Genomic DNA, 17,463 nt, shown 5'->3' on the forward strand with positions numbered 1-17,463 from the left:
TTGAAATGGTTGAATTCTAGAGATAACAGCCATGTATCTCAAGTGTAAGAATAGGCAATTACTACATTTGACTATATGTACATTGCACATTCTCACTACAGAATATGTGTACTAAGCATTGATTTGTTTGCTTTTAATTTACAGTCTTATCTTCCTGAAACCCAATTTGGAGGGCTTGGATTTCTTTGAGCTCATGTGGATAGTTGGCATCTCGGACTTTGTTCTGAAATACATAACGGTATCCTTAAAGTGTCTGATCCTCGCTCTTCCTAGGATTGTCATAGCGGTGAAATCCAAGGTAAATGTAGAGCCTAATATGTTTTGTGTACATGACTCCAGTTCATAAATGAGCCATATGCCATTTATATGTGCTGTTTGTCAGGGCCAGTAGTTATTAGTCTGTTAATGCTGAAGAATGTTTGGTAACCTTTTTCCTAAATATGCTCCTCGGCACAACTCCCCGTACTCGGGACGTTAATCTGCATTCCATTTTGAAAGCTAAAAGTGTTTGGCACTGTCCTAGCTGTGAGATTGTCATTGACAGCCCCGTTTCCCAACTAGCAGTTTGGGACCAGTCAGCATGCTTCCTGATCATGTGATCACCATATCCAATATGATCACAGGGCTTTGTTAGTAAACAGATGTTTGTGACAACTGCTAGTGTATTTCTTTTCTCTGTGAACTGTTTAGATTTCAGCTTGTGTGGGTGCCTTAACTGTTTTACTATCTGAGATTTTTTTTCCTCCCCCCCCTTTCATTTTTGCACATGTTAGAATGTACATTTTAGGCCTGAAGGTTTTTTCTGAACGCAGAGACTTTGTGAAATACTGTATTTTTTTCTCAGTAAAATATACCCTCAGATTAATTTTAGTGCACACAAACACAGTATAATGCTCAATTTGTTAAAATATAAACAAAAGTTTGCATCAAGTACACATATGTCAGGTCCCAAAAGTTGGCAAGCCTGTGAAACATTGAAAAACTATCATATGAAAATTGTCCATTAGCAATACTTTAGAAACTTGAACGGGTTATCATTTTAGAGTAAACTGCAAATGGAGGCGCTATAATTGCTTTCACTCCATCATTTGCGATGATCCTTAGTCTTTGTGACAAAGTTATCATTTTTCATGTGCATGCACACCCAACACATGCATTTACACATATATGTATGTGACAATGAATACTTTACTTTCTTTTTTTAACTTTTTTTACTTTATTGCTGTCACAAGGTAGCTCACAAGCCCCCTATGTGATAGTAGAGTGCAGGGTATGGGTTCTCTTTAAGGAAGTTTCAGGGGTATATTAGACCCCTAATGTCACCTTTTCACTATGTTGAAGCTGATAAAGCACCAGTTGCGCTCGTTCAGCTCCTTCGCTGACCAGAGCAGACCTCCTCTCTGGGAGATTTGAACTCATAAACACTCTGAACACATCCAGGTTCAAAGCTGTGAAACCCAATCCACTCTGGCTAGGTAGGCAGCTGACCGGGCACAGTCAGTAATCCACCAGCTTCAATATAATGCAGAGGTGATGTTAGGAGTCTAATATACCCCTGATTTCTCCTTAAAGAGAAACTGTTCCCTTCCCTCTGCAATCACATAGGGGGCAAAATGTTTTGCTGATCCAGGTGTGGCCAGGTAAGCCCTGGACACACGACGGGGAAGGAGGGGGGATGCAGCACCTTCACACTCATGTTGAAGTTACTTCTTCTCAAGAAACCCAGCAGCCTGCAAACACGTGTAAACATCCAACTGTTATAGTCCTTAAAGCGGTATTAAACACCAAAACAGAAATGTATTAGATTGCAGCCTACTACTTCTTACTTTGCTTTTCATTTTATGGCTTTTTTCCCCTTTATTTTCACATGTTATCTGGCCACTAAGTTTGTTATTTTTCAACTTTCTTTAGCAGACCAAGCTGTCCAGGAAAAGTGGATGTTAGGGGGTTGAGACAAACTATCAACACTGGCAGGGCTGCTTACAACAATCAGCTTTTATTAATTTATGTAAAATCTTTATCCCAAAAGGAAAACAAAACTGTTGCAGTAACTGCTTAAACGTGATCATTGGAATTTGGCAATTATTTGTTAGGCAATTCCATCTAAATCTGTTCATTTAACACTACCCCCCTCCCAGATTGGCAATGCTGTTGTCAAGAGGTGTCTCCGTTGCTTTTCCATCCAGAGTGGGGACACCCTAAGAGAGGAAGTGTGTTACAGGCTGGATCACCATATGACTATAAAGGAAAAAAGCCTTACATAAGAAAACTAATGCAGCCACCACATTTAAGGATTGGTAAGCTGCAATATATAACCTTTTTGGTTTGGGGTTTAACATTGTTTTAGGCGATAGTTTACAAATTACAGTAATGTTTGGAACTAAAGGTCACGATATGTTGTCTTTTAACTCTCAAAATGCTGAACCACTGTGCCACTGTATGTATTGAACAGCCCCAGTAAGACTTGACACTGCCTGCCAAATGCAACAGGGAGTTTAATTTTTGCCAAGATATGTGTGCAGCTCAGAGGGCTGTCCTTGTACAGGTGGGCAGTCAGGGAGGAGAACTAGTAAAGTTATGAACTTTTTATAAACTATATTATGTTCTCAAACTGTAAGTTACCATGAGGTCATGAAAGGCAGAGGCTAGAATCTTTCCTTTCTGGTATTCAGGAAGTGGGAGCAGGCGTCCATTCACTTATTCCAGAAGTGTTGCATGTGTGGTGTTAGATGCCTCCTTTGGTGTGAGACGTCTTTTTGGGGCAGTTCAATACATATAGCAGCACAGTGGTTCAGTATTTTGAGAGTTAAAAATCAATATATCATGAGGAGGCAATGTTTTGCCTCCCAGCCATCTGTCAACCGCAAAGACTGCCGCACGTCTGAATGCGCAATTACAATTTATGTTGGGATTTGTGGATTGCACAGATTATTGTAAATTGAACAGAATTTTGGACTTTAGCACAGCTGCAGTGTTTTCTCAAGAACTGTATTAGCTTGCTGATTGCTTTGCTCCTTTGTTGCCTTATATTGTTTCATTTATGGCATTGCTTCTGTTTATTTTCTTCTTAAATGTAACTGTTGTGAAAAGAGTGAGTATGTTGTATTTGATATCTCAAGCTGTTGTACTTTGCATTATTTTATGCTTCCTAAAAGAACTAGAAGTTGTAAGTAGGACTAGCCCCAGTGAAATTGGCTGATTATCGATTTTGATTGGTTGGGTATTCCCAGCTTATCATTGGCAGAGAAGTGCCACTGGCAGATCAATTAACTTTGGCTCACAAGTAATACAATGCAAGCAGCTCTTCATTTGTCCCTGGCCCTGCTCCAAACTATGCCCCCCCTTCCTTTCTCCTTCTATTTAGCATCTTTTTTTTTTTGTTTATGAACAAAATTAATATGCTGTAGCTGAACAGACAGAAATGATCTCTCCTGAGATAAATTGCTTCATCGGAAAAGGTTGAGAGTTGCTACACAACCCCCCTCCACCAGTTCTACCTACAAATGGGAGCAGTCATTAATCCTTGTCAACTTGCTTGTGGATGATAGGAAAAAAGGCACCCCAGATTCCCACCAAGGCTTTGTCTCGCATGACAGATTTGTCTTTTTAAGATGAAATCTGTGCGGGACTGAGCCACTACGATGGGAGGTAATATTAACTCTCAGCAGTTCAGTATTCTTTGATGGATTTCTTGAGGCTGCATTAGGCAGCAGTGTTTTTGGAAATCTTTGTATACTCACAGTAGATAAATAACCTTCTTGTAAACTCAGATTTGAACATATGCACGTCTCTTGAGCTGTGGAGCCAGCTGCTACAGTTGCGCTCAATAGTGTACAAGACATCACACAGATATATCATCTCTGGAGGTACTGTAGACTGTACGTGATTGATAATTGCAAGTATGTCAGCATCATGTGATGAATGTCTGTCAGTGGGACTAATAGAACTTCAGAGGGTACCCAGGACTACTCAGAAAAATAATCTTCTAAACCCAACCTAGCCAATCTTCCCCTCACGACATGGGCATGCATGCTTATATGATTAACTAGGGTCTAAGTGTTGTATTGTCCAAAAATAAGAATAGAACACTACATAATATTATTTTACACATGAGACTTTATATGAGGCACATCACTGAGTAAACAATTCTAAACATAACAATTCTAACATGTACAGGGGGGAAAATAAGTATTAAACACGTCACCATTTTTCTCAGTAAATATATTTCTAAAGGCGCTATTGACATAAACTTTTCACCACATTGGTAACAACCCATGCAATCCATACATACAAAGTAACCAAAACAAATAAGTTCAGAAATTAAGTTACGTGCAATAAAATGGAATGGCACAGGGAAAAAGTATTGAATACATGAAGAAAAGGAGGTGCAAAAAGGCATGGAAAGCCAAGACACCAGCTGAAATCTATCAGTAACTAGAAAGCAATCTTGCCCCTTGTCAAAGCAAATAAATATCAGCTGGTTCAGTCTCAACTGGTGGTCTATAAAAAGATGCCTTATTACCAAGGTATCGCACAAGAAACATCTCATGATGAGTAAAAGCAAAGAGCCCTCTCAACGCCTTTGCAACCTTATTGTTGCAAAACATACTGATGGCATTGGTTACAGAAGGATTTCTAAACTTCTGAATGTTCCAGTGAGCACTGTTGGGGCCATAATCCGGAAGCAGAAAGAACATCACTTCACCATAAACTGGCCACGACAAGGTGCCCCAACAAGATTTTTGACAAAGGAGTGAAAAGAATTATGAGAAGAGTTGTCCAAGAGCTAAGGACCACTTGTGGAGAGCTTCAGAAAGTCCTGGAATTAGCAGGTACAATTGTTTCAAAGAAAACAATTGTACCTGCAATTATTTGCAAAAAAGTAATGCACTCAACCGCCACGCCTTGTATGCATGCTCACCACGCAAGACTCCATTGCTGAAGAAAAAGCATGTTGAAGTTCATTTAAAGTTTGCTGCACAACATTTAGACAAGCCTGTGAAATACTGGGAGAATATAGTCTGGTCAGATGACCCCAAAATTGAACTCTTTGAATGCCATAATACACACCATGTTTGGAGGTCAAATGGCACTGCACATCACCCCAAAAACACCATACCAACAGTGAAGTTTTGGAGGTGGGAACATCATGGCGTGGGGCTGTTTTTCAGCACACGGTACTGGAAAACTTCCTGTCATTGAAGTAAGGATGAATGGAAAAATGTACCAAGAAATTCTTGATAAAAAATCTGCTGCCATCTACCAGGATGATGAAGATGAAACGATGGTGGACATTTCAGCAAGACAATGATCCCAAACACAAAGCCGAGTAAACTCTCAATTGGTTTCAAAGGAAGAAAATAAAGCTGCTAGAATGACCCAGCCAATCACCGGACTTCAATGGAAAATCTATGAAAAGAACTAAAGATCAGAGTTCATAGAAGAGTCCCAGGGAACCTTGAAGATTTGAAGACTGTGTGGAAGAATGGGCCAAAATCACACCTGAGTAATGCATGCGACTAGTCTCTCCATACAGGAGGCATCTTGAAGTTGTCATTACTAACAAAGGATTTTGTTCAAAGTATTAAATTTCAGTTCGCGTGTTCAATACTTTTTTCCCTTTGTAATTCCATTTTATTACGCATAACTTAATTTCTGAACTTATTTGTTTTCGTTTCCTTGTATGGATTGCATGGGTTGTTACCGCTTTGTGGTAATAATTTCATGTTGTGTCCCTTCAAGCACCTTTAGTAATATATTTGCTGAGAAAAATGTGACATTTTCAATACTTATTTTACCCGCTGTATATTATATTAATATACAATATACATAAATCACACATCATGTTTTTTATTTTAAAAAAATCACTCTTTATTGTACATCGTTTAAAAACCATTAAAACAAATGTATAGCAAAATAATTCACCAATTACTAGGTAGTAGAAAAACTTCCCCTCTACTTGCTATATTTAGTATACTTGAAATAACCATCCATTATAGTACATCACAGCGGGGGGTTCCACCATACTTGTGAAGCTTCTCTACAAGTTTTGCGGTATTCCCGCTTCTTCAGGAGCATATACTGTAAAGGTACAGCAATATTTCTAGGTTACATATACAAAGGATAGTTTCAACCATGTACAGCACCACAGCAGCATAAAAACATCCCTCCATGTGACTGCAGTTAATACATGGGATCTATATGCAAGACTTCCAATACTAAGATAACTAGGTTTGCACTACTATGCTACATCTAAGAAGACCTTAAATTACTAGATAGCTCACAAAAAGTAATCCACAGTACGACGGGTCAGTGTAACATCACAATCCCTGGTTTACCAGTTAGCCCAGATATTCCACAGCTTCCACTGACTAGACCAGTGATCTACAAACTGCGGACCAGGGGCCAGATGCAGCACTTTGCTTGATTTTATCTGGTCCTTGGGGCACTATTCCTTCTGCTGATACCAACACTGGGGGCATAATTCCTCCCACTAACACCAATGTTGGTGTCAGTAGGATGAAAAGTGCCCTAATGATGGGCAGTATTACTCACACTGACACCAATGATGGGGCGCTGTTCCTTCCACTGACACCACCAAAAGGGGTGTAATTCTTTCCACTGACACCAACAATGGGGCATTATTCCTCCCACTGCCACCAATAGTGATACACTATTCCTCCCATTGACAAAACGATGGGGCATTTTTCCTCCCACTAAAGATGTGGCACTGTTAACTTCCAATGACTCCAGGACATTTTCTGTTCACACTGGGTACAGTCCAACCCACCTAAAGTCAGAAGAAACTGGCCCCTTGTTTAAAAAATTTGGAGACCCTGGACTAGACCAAACACACCACACTACTACCACAGTGCATTGCATTGTTTTTATATAATCCAATAAATGGTACCTTAGGTAATGCACATGGCTGGTGCACCCTTCTTGTGTTCTCTTATTCAGTATACAGTTGCAAGAAAAAGTATGTGAACCCCTTAGGACTACGTGGAGTTTTTTGCATGAATTATGGCATAAAATGTGCTCTGAACGTCATCCAAGTCACAACAATAGAAGAACACAGTCTGCTGAACATAATACTACACAAACATTAGATGTTGCCATGGTTTAATTGCACATAACATGTAAACATTCACAGTGCAGGGAGGAAAAAGTATGTGAACCTTTGGACTTAATAACTGGTTTACCCTCCTTTTGGCAGCAATAACCTCAACCAAACATTTCCTGTAGTTGCAGATCAGACCTGCACAAACGATCTGGAGTAATTTTGGACCACTCCTCTTCACAAAACTGTTTCAGTGTAGCAATATTCGTGGGATGTCTGGTGTGAATCGCTCTCTTAAGGTCATGCCACAGCATTTCAATCGGGTTGAGGTCAGGACTCTGACTGGGCCACTCCAGAAGGCGTATTCTGTGCTGTTGCAGCCATTGTTTTGTTGAATTACTTGTATGCTTTGGGTCATTGTCCTGTTGCATCACCCATCCTCTGCGGAGCTTCAGTTGGCGGACAGATGGTCGTACGTTTTCCTGCAAAATGTCTTGATAACTCTGGAATTCATTTTCCCATCAATGACAACAATCCGTCCAGGCCCTGAGGCAGCAAAGCAGCCCCAAACCATGATGCTCCCTCCGCCATGTTTTACAGTGGGGATGAGGTTTTGATGTTGGTGTGCTGTGCCTTTTTTTCTCCACACATAGTGTTGTGTGTTCTTCCCAAACAACTCAATCTTGGTTTCATCTGTCCACAGTATATTTTGCCAGTAGTGATGTGGAACATCCAGGTGCTCTTTTGCAAACTTCCAACGTGCTGCAATATTCTTTTTGTACAGCAATGGCTTCCTCCGTGGTGTCCTCCCATGTACTCCATTCTTGTTTAATGTTTTCCTTATTGTAGATGTGTCAACAAAAATGTTAGCATGTGCCAGAGATTTCTGTAGGTCTTTAGCTGACACTCTGGGATTCATCTTTACCTCATGCAGCATTCTGCGCTGTGCTCTTGCAGTCATTTTCACAGGACGACCACGCCTAGGGAGAGTAGCAACAGTGCTAAACTTTCTCCATTTGTAGACAGTCTGTCTTTCCGTGGACACACAAACATCAAGGCTTTTGGAGATACGTTTGTAACCCTTTCCAGCTTCATGCAAGTCAACAATTCTTGATCGTAGGTCTTCTGAGAGCTCTTTTCTGTGAGGCATGGTTCACATCAGACAGTGCTTCTTGAAACCAGTAAACCCAAAACAGGTGTGTGTTTTTTAAGGGCAGGACAGCTGTCACTAACACATCCAATATCATCACACTGATCGGAGTCAAGGTTGGCTCACTCCTGGCTCCAATTAGCTCTGGGAGAAGTCATTAAGTTAGGGCCTCACATACTTTTTCCTCCCTGCACTGTGAATGTTTACATGTTATGTGCAATTAAACCATGACAACATCTAATGTTTGTGTAGTATTATGTTCAGCAGACTGTGTTCTTCTATTGTTGTGACTTGGATGACGTTCAGAGCACATTTTATGCCATAATTCATGCAAAAAACTCCACGTAATCCCAAGGGGTTCACATACTTTTTCTTGCAACTGTACCTCCTTCCACCCTGTGTGCGCATGAACATCCCAGATTTTGTTTGTGTAGCTTAGTGTTTCACTGTCTTCCAGGCACATATAAATAGAAATGCACATGTTGCTCCTTTGTTATGAAGAAACCTATTAATGTCCTTATTGATGATGTGTTTTGCTCCTCTCCAATCTTCACCATGATGAATTTGTCCTTGAATTTGCTAAGGGCAATGCACTGTTCCCAACATTATGCAGAGACTGATGATGCGATCTTACCCTTAGGAACTAATAATCAGCTGTTAGCAGTCTAGTTATAGTAATGACTGTTATGTCCTTTTGATTTCTATGGGCTTTTATGTTCCTCTTACAGAATTTGGTAGTATGTGCCTGTTTTTCTTAGTAGTGCTCTTCTCTTGAAATTCATGTAATAATTTGCAGCATGCGTTTAATGTGAAACAAAGGGCAAAACTTTTTTTTTTTATTTTGGATAGTGTAAGGGAGAGTTATAACACCTGTCAATTTTTTTGCCATCTGCGTCCCATTGGGGAGATTTCCCTTCAGTTCATGTCCCATAGCCAAAACCGGAAGTGAGAGGAAATCCCTCCAAAGTGAGGATATCCCCTGGATGTCTCCAGGATCACCAGAACAAGTGTCCCCTTTGGATAATTTTTTTCCTCTTACTGTTCTGGGGATAACCCAAAATGTGGGTTTTACTTTAACTTTTGGTGATAACACTAAACATGACATTTAGAAAGGGTTTATCTCCCTAACAGGGGTGCAGAGAGCAATAAAAACCAGACAGGTGTTCCAGTCTCTCTCCACACTATCCAAAACTAAAAAGAAAGTGTTACCTTTAGTTCTACTTTTACCCCATATTCTAGAGCTGTGTATAGGGACATAAAAAATGGGCAAATCCTGCATTTGGAGACTAGCGTGTTTTTTGCATATGTGTTTTACGTATATTAACACATGTTCATGGGTGTACAGTGGGGCAAAAAAGTATTTAGTCAGCCACCAATTGTGCAAGTTCTCCCACTTAAAAAGATGAGAGAGGCCTGTAATTGGCATCATAGGTAGACCTCAACTATTAGAGACAAAATGAGAAAAAAAATCCAGAAAATTACATTGGCTGATTTGGAAAGAATTTATTTGCAAATTATGGTGGAAAATAGGTATTTAGTCAATATCAAAAGTTCATCTCAATACTTTGTTATATATCCTTTGTTGGCAATGACAGAGGTCAAATGTTTCCTGTAAGTCTTCACAAGGTTGGCACACACTGTTGCTGGTATGTTGGCCCATTCCTCCATGCAGATCTCCTCTAGAGCAGTGATGTTTTGGGGCTGTCGCTGGGCAACACGGACTTTCAACTCCCTCCAAAGGTTTTCTATGGGGTTGAGATCTGGAGACTGGCTAGGCCACTCCAGGACCTTTAAATGCTTCTTATGAAGCCACTCCTTCGTTGCCCGGGCAGTATGTTTGGGATCATTGTCATGTTGGAAGACCCAGCCACGTTTCATCTTCAATGCCCTTGCTGATGGAAGGAGGTTTGCACTCAAAATCTCATGATACATGGCCCCATTCATTCTGTCCTATACATGGATCAGTCGTCCTGGTCCCTTTGCGGAGAAACATCCCCAAAGCATGATGTTGCCACCCCCATGCTTCACAGTAGGTATGGTGTTCTTTGGATGCAACTCAGCATTCTCTCTCCTCCAAACACAATGAGTTGTGTTTCTACCAAACAGTTCTATTTTGGTTTCATCTGACCATATGACATTCTCCCGATCCTCTTCCGGATCATCCAAATGCTCTCTAGCAAACTTCAGACGGGCCCAGACATGTACTGGCTTAAGCAGGGGGACACGCCTGGCACTGCAGGATCTGAGTCCCTGGCGGCGTAGTGTGTTACTGATGGTAGCCTTTGTTACGTTGGTCCCAGCTCTCTGCAGGTCATTCACTAGGTCCCCCCGTGTGGTCCTGGGATTTTTGCTCACCGTTCTTGTGATCATTTTGACCCCACGGGGTGAGATCTTGCGTGGAGCCCCAGATCGAGGGAGATTATCAGTGGTCTTGTATGTCTTCCATTTTCTAATTATTGCTCCCACAGTTGATTTGTTCACACCAAGCTGCTTGCCTATTGCAGATTCAGTCTTCCCAGCCTGGTGCAGGTCTACAATTTTGTTTCTGGTGTCCTTCGACAGCTCTTTGGTCTTCACCATAGTGGAGTTTGGAGTGTGACTGTTTGAGGTTGTGGACAGGTGTCTTTTATACTGATAACAAGTTCAAACAGGTGCCATTGATACAGGTAATGAGTGCAAGACAGAGGAGTCTCTTAAAGAAGAAGGTACAGGTCTGTGAGAGCCAGAAATCTTGCTTGTTTGTAGGTGACCAAATACTTATTTTCCACCATAATTTGCAAATAAATTCTTTCCAAATCAGCCAATGTGATTGTCTGGATTTTTTTTTCATTTTGTCTCTCATAGTTGAGGTCTACCTATGATGCCAATTACAGGCCACTCTCATCTTTTTAAGTGGGAGAACTTGCACAATTGGTGGCTGACTAAATACTTTTTAACCCCTTGACGCCGATCGCAAGCAAATATGCAGCATCTCGCCGTCTGGGCCTTGACGCAGAGCGGCTGCATATTTGCGTGCAATTCGAAATTACATATGTGCTGAGAGCGCGCGCCCTGCGCGCTCCCAGCATATGTGTCTTCCACTCCCGATAAGGTCTCGATCTCCCCTTTCGATCAGGACCTTTTCCAATCATGTGAACGGCGCATCACGGCGGTCACATGACCCTAAAACCCCACCCCGCCTCCCGGCTTCTGAAACTCTTAAAGGGCCGGGAGGTGCCGGCATGAAAAGGTTAATACTTCTGTGTACATGAGCCCTAAGCTTTTGCAAATCTACTGAAACTGGACTTTAGAGTCTTTTTTTCATCTTTAAGAAGGAATAACATCACATTAAAAGCACCTTTGTGTTGTAAAGCCTGCTTGTAGCAATTTTTAAATAGTTTATTGTCCATAGTCTGGGCAGAGGTGGTCGTTCACACTATGGTGCTGAGATGTCTGTTTTTCTGCACACGTTCTGCAAGGGCACAACAAAATCTATTCTCTATGTGCCCTGTTCATACCACAACACTAGTGTCACCTGCAGATTTTTTTCTGCACTGGAACCTGCAACCTGTATAAAACTTGTTGCACCTCACAAGGCAACTGATGGCTCTGCAAGTGAAATCTGTGCGTCAGTTTCCATCAGTTTTTTTGCACATATGGTGTGAACAAGGTCTAATGCAGGCCATAGACGGGCCGTTTATTGGCCGAATTGTCGATTGATAAACGAAAAATCGCTCGTTGCCATTGCTGCCACCAATGTCCACGAAAAATGGCCATTTTTCGTGGATTTTCCAGCATGACCGATAAAAAGAAACGAGAAGATCCACGAAAAACGGCCGACGGCATTGCCCCACTAACGGCGTGAATATCGGCCGAATTTTCGTCTGCACGAAAAATCGTCCGATATTCACGCCGTTAGTGGGGCAATGCCGTCGGCCGTTTTTCGTGGATCTTCTCATTTCTTTTTATCGGTCATGCTGGAAAATCCACGAAAACGACCCGTCTATGGCCTACATTAAGGTTCATTGCATGAGTGTGATTATGTTTCTTAAAGTGGAACTAAAGTTATGTAAATAAATTGTAAGCAGGCAGTCTCTTTATTGCAGAAGAGATATGCTAAGTCTATTTTGCAATAAAACCAATTTACCTGCCTGTTCACAGTCTTCTTTAGACTATTCACTGAGCTGTGCATACATGTACATTCTCAGCACGCCTCGGTGCCAGGATGGAATAACTCCTGCACACATACACTGGAATTAGGCCATCCTCCTACCAGCCAATCAAGTTGGCTGAAGCACCTGGAAGAAGCCGGGGAGAGAATATTGTGTCACGAAGGTGCCTGTAGACGTCGCTGGAGCTGAGATCAGTGTCTGTGAACTTTAGTTCTGCTTTAAAGTGGTTCTAAAGCCTTAGGCTGCTTTCACACTGATCTGTTTCTCTTCTGTTTTTGCATTAAAAAAAGGCAGAAGAACAATTCATGACCATTAAATCCTATGGATCTCTTCACACTACTCACAACTTTGTGGGTCCATTGTGTTTTTTAAGCACGTCCCGTCCGGCCTATGTATATAAACGGCCGGACGGGAGCAGTGCAGGGGCGGGTGACTGTTTATAAACGTCCTCCCTGCTTGTGCACGCTCCCTGGGAGTGCGCAGCACCGTGATCCGGTGCCCACTGTGTCCTCCGGACACAGTGGAACACCGATCGTTGTACGGGACCTCTGTTTGAGATCCCGATCATGTGATCACTGATTGGTTAATCAGTGATCACATGAAGAGTAGTAAGCAAGGATGTCACTTCTGACATCCTTGCTTACTACGTGTGAAATCTGTGAATGATCACAGAGGTCACATGGTACAAGGCTATTCATAACAACCTTGTACCATGTGACAAGCTGTGACCAATCACAGCTCACACAGTATTCTCAATGGCTGCAAGAATGCAGTCAGAGAGAAGGAGAAATGATTTCTTTTACAGCCTTTATGGGTGTAAAAACAATCAGTGTAAAAAAAAAACTGTAGTACAGTGTCACTGTGGTGACACTGTACTGCTAGGGTGACAAAAAACAAAACAAAACATAAATGATAATATAAAAAAATAAATTAAAAATGTAAACAAATTTTGAAAAATTATGACTTTTGGTTATAAACTAATTTGGGTTGTTTTTTTTTTTTTTACTAACAAGATAACTGAATACATTTTGGCCAAGAAAAAAGATTATTTATTTGCAAACTTTTATAAGAAAAACACTTTTTTTCAAACATTTTGGACTTTTTAATTTATATAGCAAAAAAAATAAAAATCCCAGTGGTGAATAAATACCACCAAACTAAAGTTTTATCTGTCTCTAAAAAATGCTAAAAGATTCATATGGGTACAGTGTTGCATGACCTCGCAATTGTCATTCAAAGTGTGACAGCACTGAAAGCTGAAAATTGGCCTGGACAGGAAGGGGGTAAAAGTGTCTGGACTTGAAGTGGTTAAAGTCCTGCTTGCTGCAATTTTGGTGCATGTTTGGTGTGGTAAAAAAGCGCAGCTCCCTATTGACCTGAATAAAAAGCATGTGAAAAACATGCCAAAAACGAATAAAAAATGCACACACAGTTGTGTTTTGGTTCGCTTTTTGGGTCACATTTTTTTTTTTTCACAGGTGCAAAATGTATCGAAAATGTGGCAAAAACACATATGCATTTTTATGGCATTTTTGTAATGGAGCAGTGGAAAAGTAGCTCTAAGGTTTTTACCCTAATGCATTCTCTGCATTAAAGTAATAATCTTTCTGCTGCAGAGGATCCCTCATGGCCCCACTTACAGTGGGGATCGAACGTTTGGGCACCCCAGCTAAAAATTTGTATTAATGTGCATAAAGAAGCCAAGGAAAGCTGGAAAAATCTCCAAAAGGCATCAAATTACAGATTAGACATTCTTATAATATGTCAACAAAAGTTAGATTTTATTTCCATCATTTACACTTTCAAAATAACAGAAAACAAAAAAATGGCGTCTGCAAAAGTTTGGGCACCCTGCAGAATTTATGGCAAGCACTGCCCCCTTTGCCAAGCTGAGACCTGCCAGTGTCATGGATTGTTCTCAATCATCGTCTGGAAAGACCAGGTGATGTCAATCTCAAAGGTTTTAAATGCCCAGACTCATCTGACCTTGCCCCAACAATCAGCACCATGGGTTCTTCTAAGCAGTTGTCTAGAAAACTGAAACTGAAAATAGTTGATGCTCACAAAGCTGGAGAAGGCTATAAGAAGATAGCAAAGCGTTTTCAGATGTCAATATCCTCTGTTCGGAATCTAATTAAGAAATGGCAGTCATCAGGAACAGTGGAAGTTAAAGCAAGATCTGGAAGACCAAGAAAAATATCAGACAGAACAGCTCGCAGGATTGTGAGAAAAACAATTCAAAACCCACGTTTGACTGCACGATCCCTCCAGAAAGATCTGGCAGACACTGGAGTTGTGGTACACTATTCCACTATAAAGAGATACTTGTACAAATATGGTCTTCATGGAAGAGTCATCAGAAAAAAACCTCTTCTACGTCCTCACCACAAAAATCATCGTTGGAACTTTGCAAATGAACATATAGACAAGCCTGATGCATTTTGGAAACAAGTTCTGTGGACCGATGAGGTTAAAATTCAACTTTTTGGCCGGAATGAGCAAAGGTACGTTTGGAGAAGAAGGGGCACAGAATTGAATGAAAAGAACCTCTGTCCAACTGTTAAGCATGGGGTTGGATCAATCATGATTTGGGGTTGTGTTGCAGCCAGTGGCACAGGGAACATCTCATGAGTAGAAGGAAAAATGGATTCAATAAAATTTCAGCAAATTTTGGATGGTAACTTGATGCCATCTGTGAAAAAGCTGAAGTTAAAGAGAGGATGGCTTCTACAAATGGATAATGATCCTAAACACACCTCGAAATCCACGGGGTATTACATCAAGAGGCGTAAACTGAAGGTTTTGCCATGGCCTTCACAATCTCCTGAACTCAACATAATTGAAAATCTATGGATAGACCTTAAAAGAGCAGTGCGTGACAGACAGCCCAGAAATCTCAAAGAACTGGAAGACTTTTGTAAGGAAGAATGGGCAAAGATACCTCAAACAAGAATTGAAAGACTCTTGGCTGGCTACAAAAAGCGTTTACAAGCTGTGATACTTGCCAAAGGGGGCAGTACCAGATATTAACTCTGCAGGGTTCCCAAACTTTTGCAGACGCCATTTTTTTGTTTTCTGTTATTTTGAAAGTGTAAATGGTGGAAAAAAAAATCTAACTTTTGTTGACATATTATAAGAATGTCTAATCTGTAATTTGATGCCTTTTGGAGATTTTTCCATCTTTCCTTGGCTTCTTTATGCACATTAATACAAATTTTTAGCTGGGGTGCCCAAACTTTCGATCCCCACTGTATACTTACCTGAGCCCGATCTCGATCCTGCGATGTGCAGGAGAACAGCGGCTATTCTGGCGCTGTCCCACCTTAATTAAATCCTATGACGATGAAGCTGGGGGAGAGGCGGCTGTCTGTGTCAAAAGAGACAGAAACATTGGTGCCACCATAAGGGGCGGCTTCCTATGGTGGCACACGGAGAAGAGGAGTTGCTGACAGCACCGACTGGGAACCCCAGAAGAGGAGGATCGGGGCTGCTCTGTGCAAAACCATTGCACAGAACAGGTAAATATAACATGTTTGTTATTTTAATTTTTAAAAATTGGAAGCTTGAATATCACTTTAAAGTGTTACTAAACCCACATACAGTAATATCAGTCTGTATGTGCAGTAAAGCATGCTTCTTATACTCACTGTGGACCCTAAGGGGTTAAAAGGGAAGTTTGATCCTATCTTCTCTGATCCTCCCCTTCTTTTACTGTCCCCAGACCATTTGCTAATAGAACAGAGACTTGGGGCAAGCTGCACATGCTCAGTTTTATGTGTATTGCTAGAGTTTTTCTTTTTTTTTCTTTGGGCAGTGCTTGTGACTAGTACAGGGCCAATCAGCGCTGTCCAAACAGAGGGTCATGGGTTACACAGCCTCATAGGACAATCGGGGAGAGAATGAAAATTCCTCCTACAAGCTTTAACCTGTTTTCTGCTGGAAACTGATAGAAGTCACAAGACTGCTTTAACTGCTTATGAGAAAATGTGCTTAGCTGTTTATATTTACTAAAAGAATTGCATTTCCATGTTCTTTGTACTTTGGGAGACCAGATATAGCGAATGCAGGGTCCTGGGTTTAGTAACACTTTAAGTGAGATTGGTGAGAAAAGTGTTGCTTTTATCCGATTCTCCATGAGTTATCATTTATTTAGAGTAGGCATAAAAAAATGTAAATTCTCTATAAAAGAGTATTTATGCAGTAGATATATTTTTAGTTATGTGTCAAGGAACCATGGGAAGTGATAGCCTCATAACATCAATTTCAGTTTCCCTATGATCAATTACAGTTTGGAATAGACAAAACTTTGACATCTATTCATACAATACTGACACATGTACCAGCCTTGCGTTCAGCAGTTATTCAGCTCTCTTTGGACCAGTTTTCTATTTCAAGCCTGTGTTTCCTGGAACAATTTGATAGAGTGCCCCATGCTGTACACTTTTTTCCCTTGCAGTTTCCAAATTCATTGTTGTATCCTTTTGTTCACTCTTTAGGCCAATTTCAGTGACATCCTTATCTGCAGCTGGTAACCCACATGCGGACACTGATCTTTTCAGCTGGCCATCGGTCTGTGGGGGCTCTATGCCTCAGCTCATTGGAACACGGAGGGCATATTCACACCAGGAGAAAATGGCTCATTGAATTACTAAGTAGACAATTTAGTAGCAAAATAATAGAGGTATATCCATTTTAGCCACATAAACACATCTGGTCGGCACTCGATCACAATACCAACTTATTGGGTGCCACTAGCCGAGAGCCCTGTACAGTCACAGATGCTGTTTGATGATTAAAGGTTGAAAGCTTCCAGGTTTCTGCATGGTGATTCTGGTGTCCCTTTAGCCAACGTTTTGATTAATAAGTAGTCTTCCGCAGAGCTGCCAGCTGACCATGTTTTGTTTACACAGCAATTGTTTCCTCTGGTACATCTTGATTTGCTCTGATGGGAGGGATGATGATCAGTTAGTCTTTTGGAATACATTTCTAGTTTTTTTTACACTGGTGACAGATGACTTGCAAAGTCATTCCCTGTTATTAGTCAAACTTGATAGTTTGGATTGTGTTTTAGGGAACATGACAGAATGATGGCTGATTCAGGA

The 17,463-nt window shown here is 41.0% G+C and overlaps 1 protein-coding gene across 1 annotated transcript in view; it reads left to right on the top strand.

Moving 5' to 3' along the window:
• The window catches only part of RNFT2 (ring finger protein, transmembrane 2), an 86,763-nt gene that overhangs the window by 31,840 nt on the left and 37,460 nt on the right, over window positions 1–17,463 (top strand). The window contains exon 6 of the mRNA XM_089677076.1: window positions 145–298. Within this exon, the coding sequence (XP_089533202.1) occupies window positions 145–298 (154 nt within the window). The remainder of the gene's footprint in view (window positions 1–144; window positions 299–17,463) is intronic.

The sequence above is a fragment of the Staurois parvus genome, unplaced genomic scaffold (genome assembly GCF_062004578.1).
Source record: "Staurois parvus isolate SC_StPar_1 unplaced genomic scaffold, SC_StPar_1.0 ptg000014l, whole genome shotgun sequence".
NCBI classification, from domain to species: domain Eukaryota; kingdom Metazoa; phylum Chordata; class Amphibia; order Anura; family Ranidae; genus Staurois; species Staurois parvus.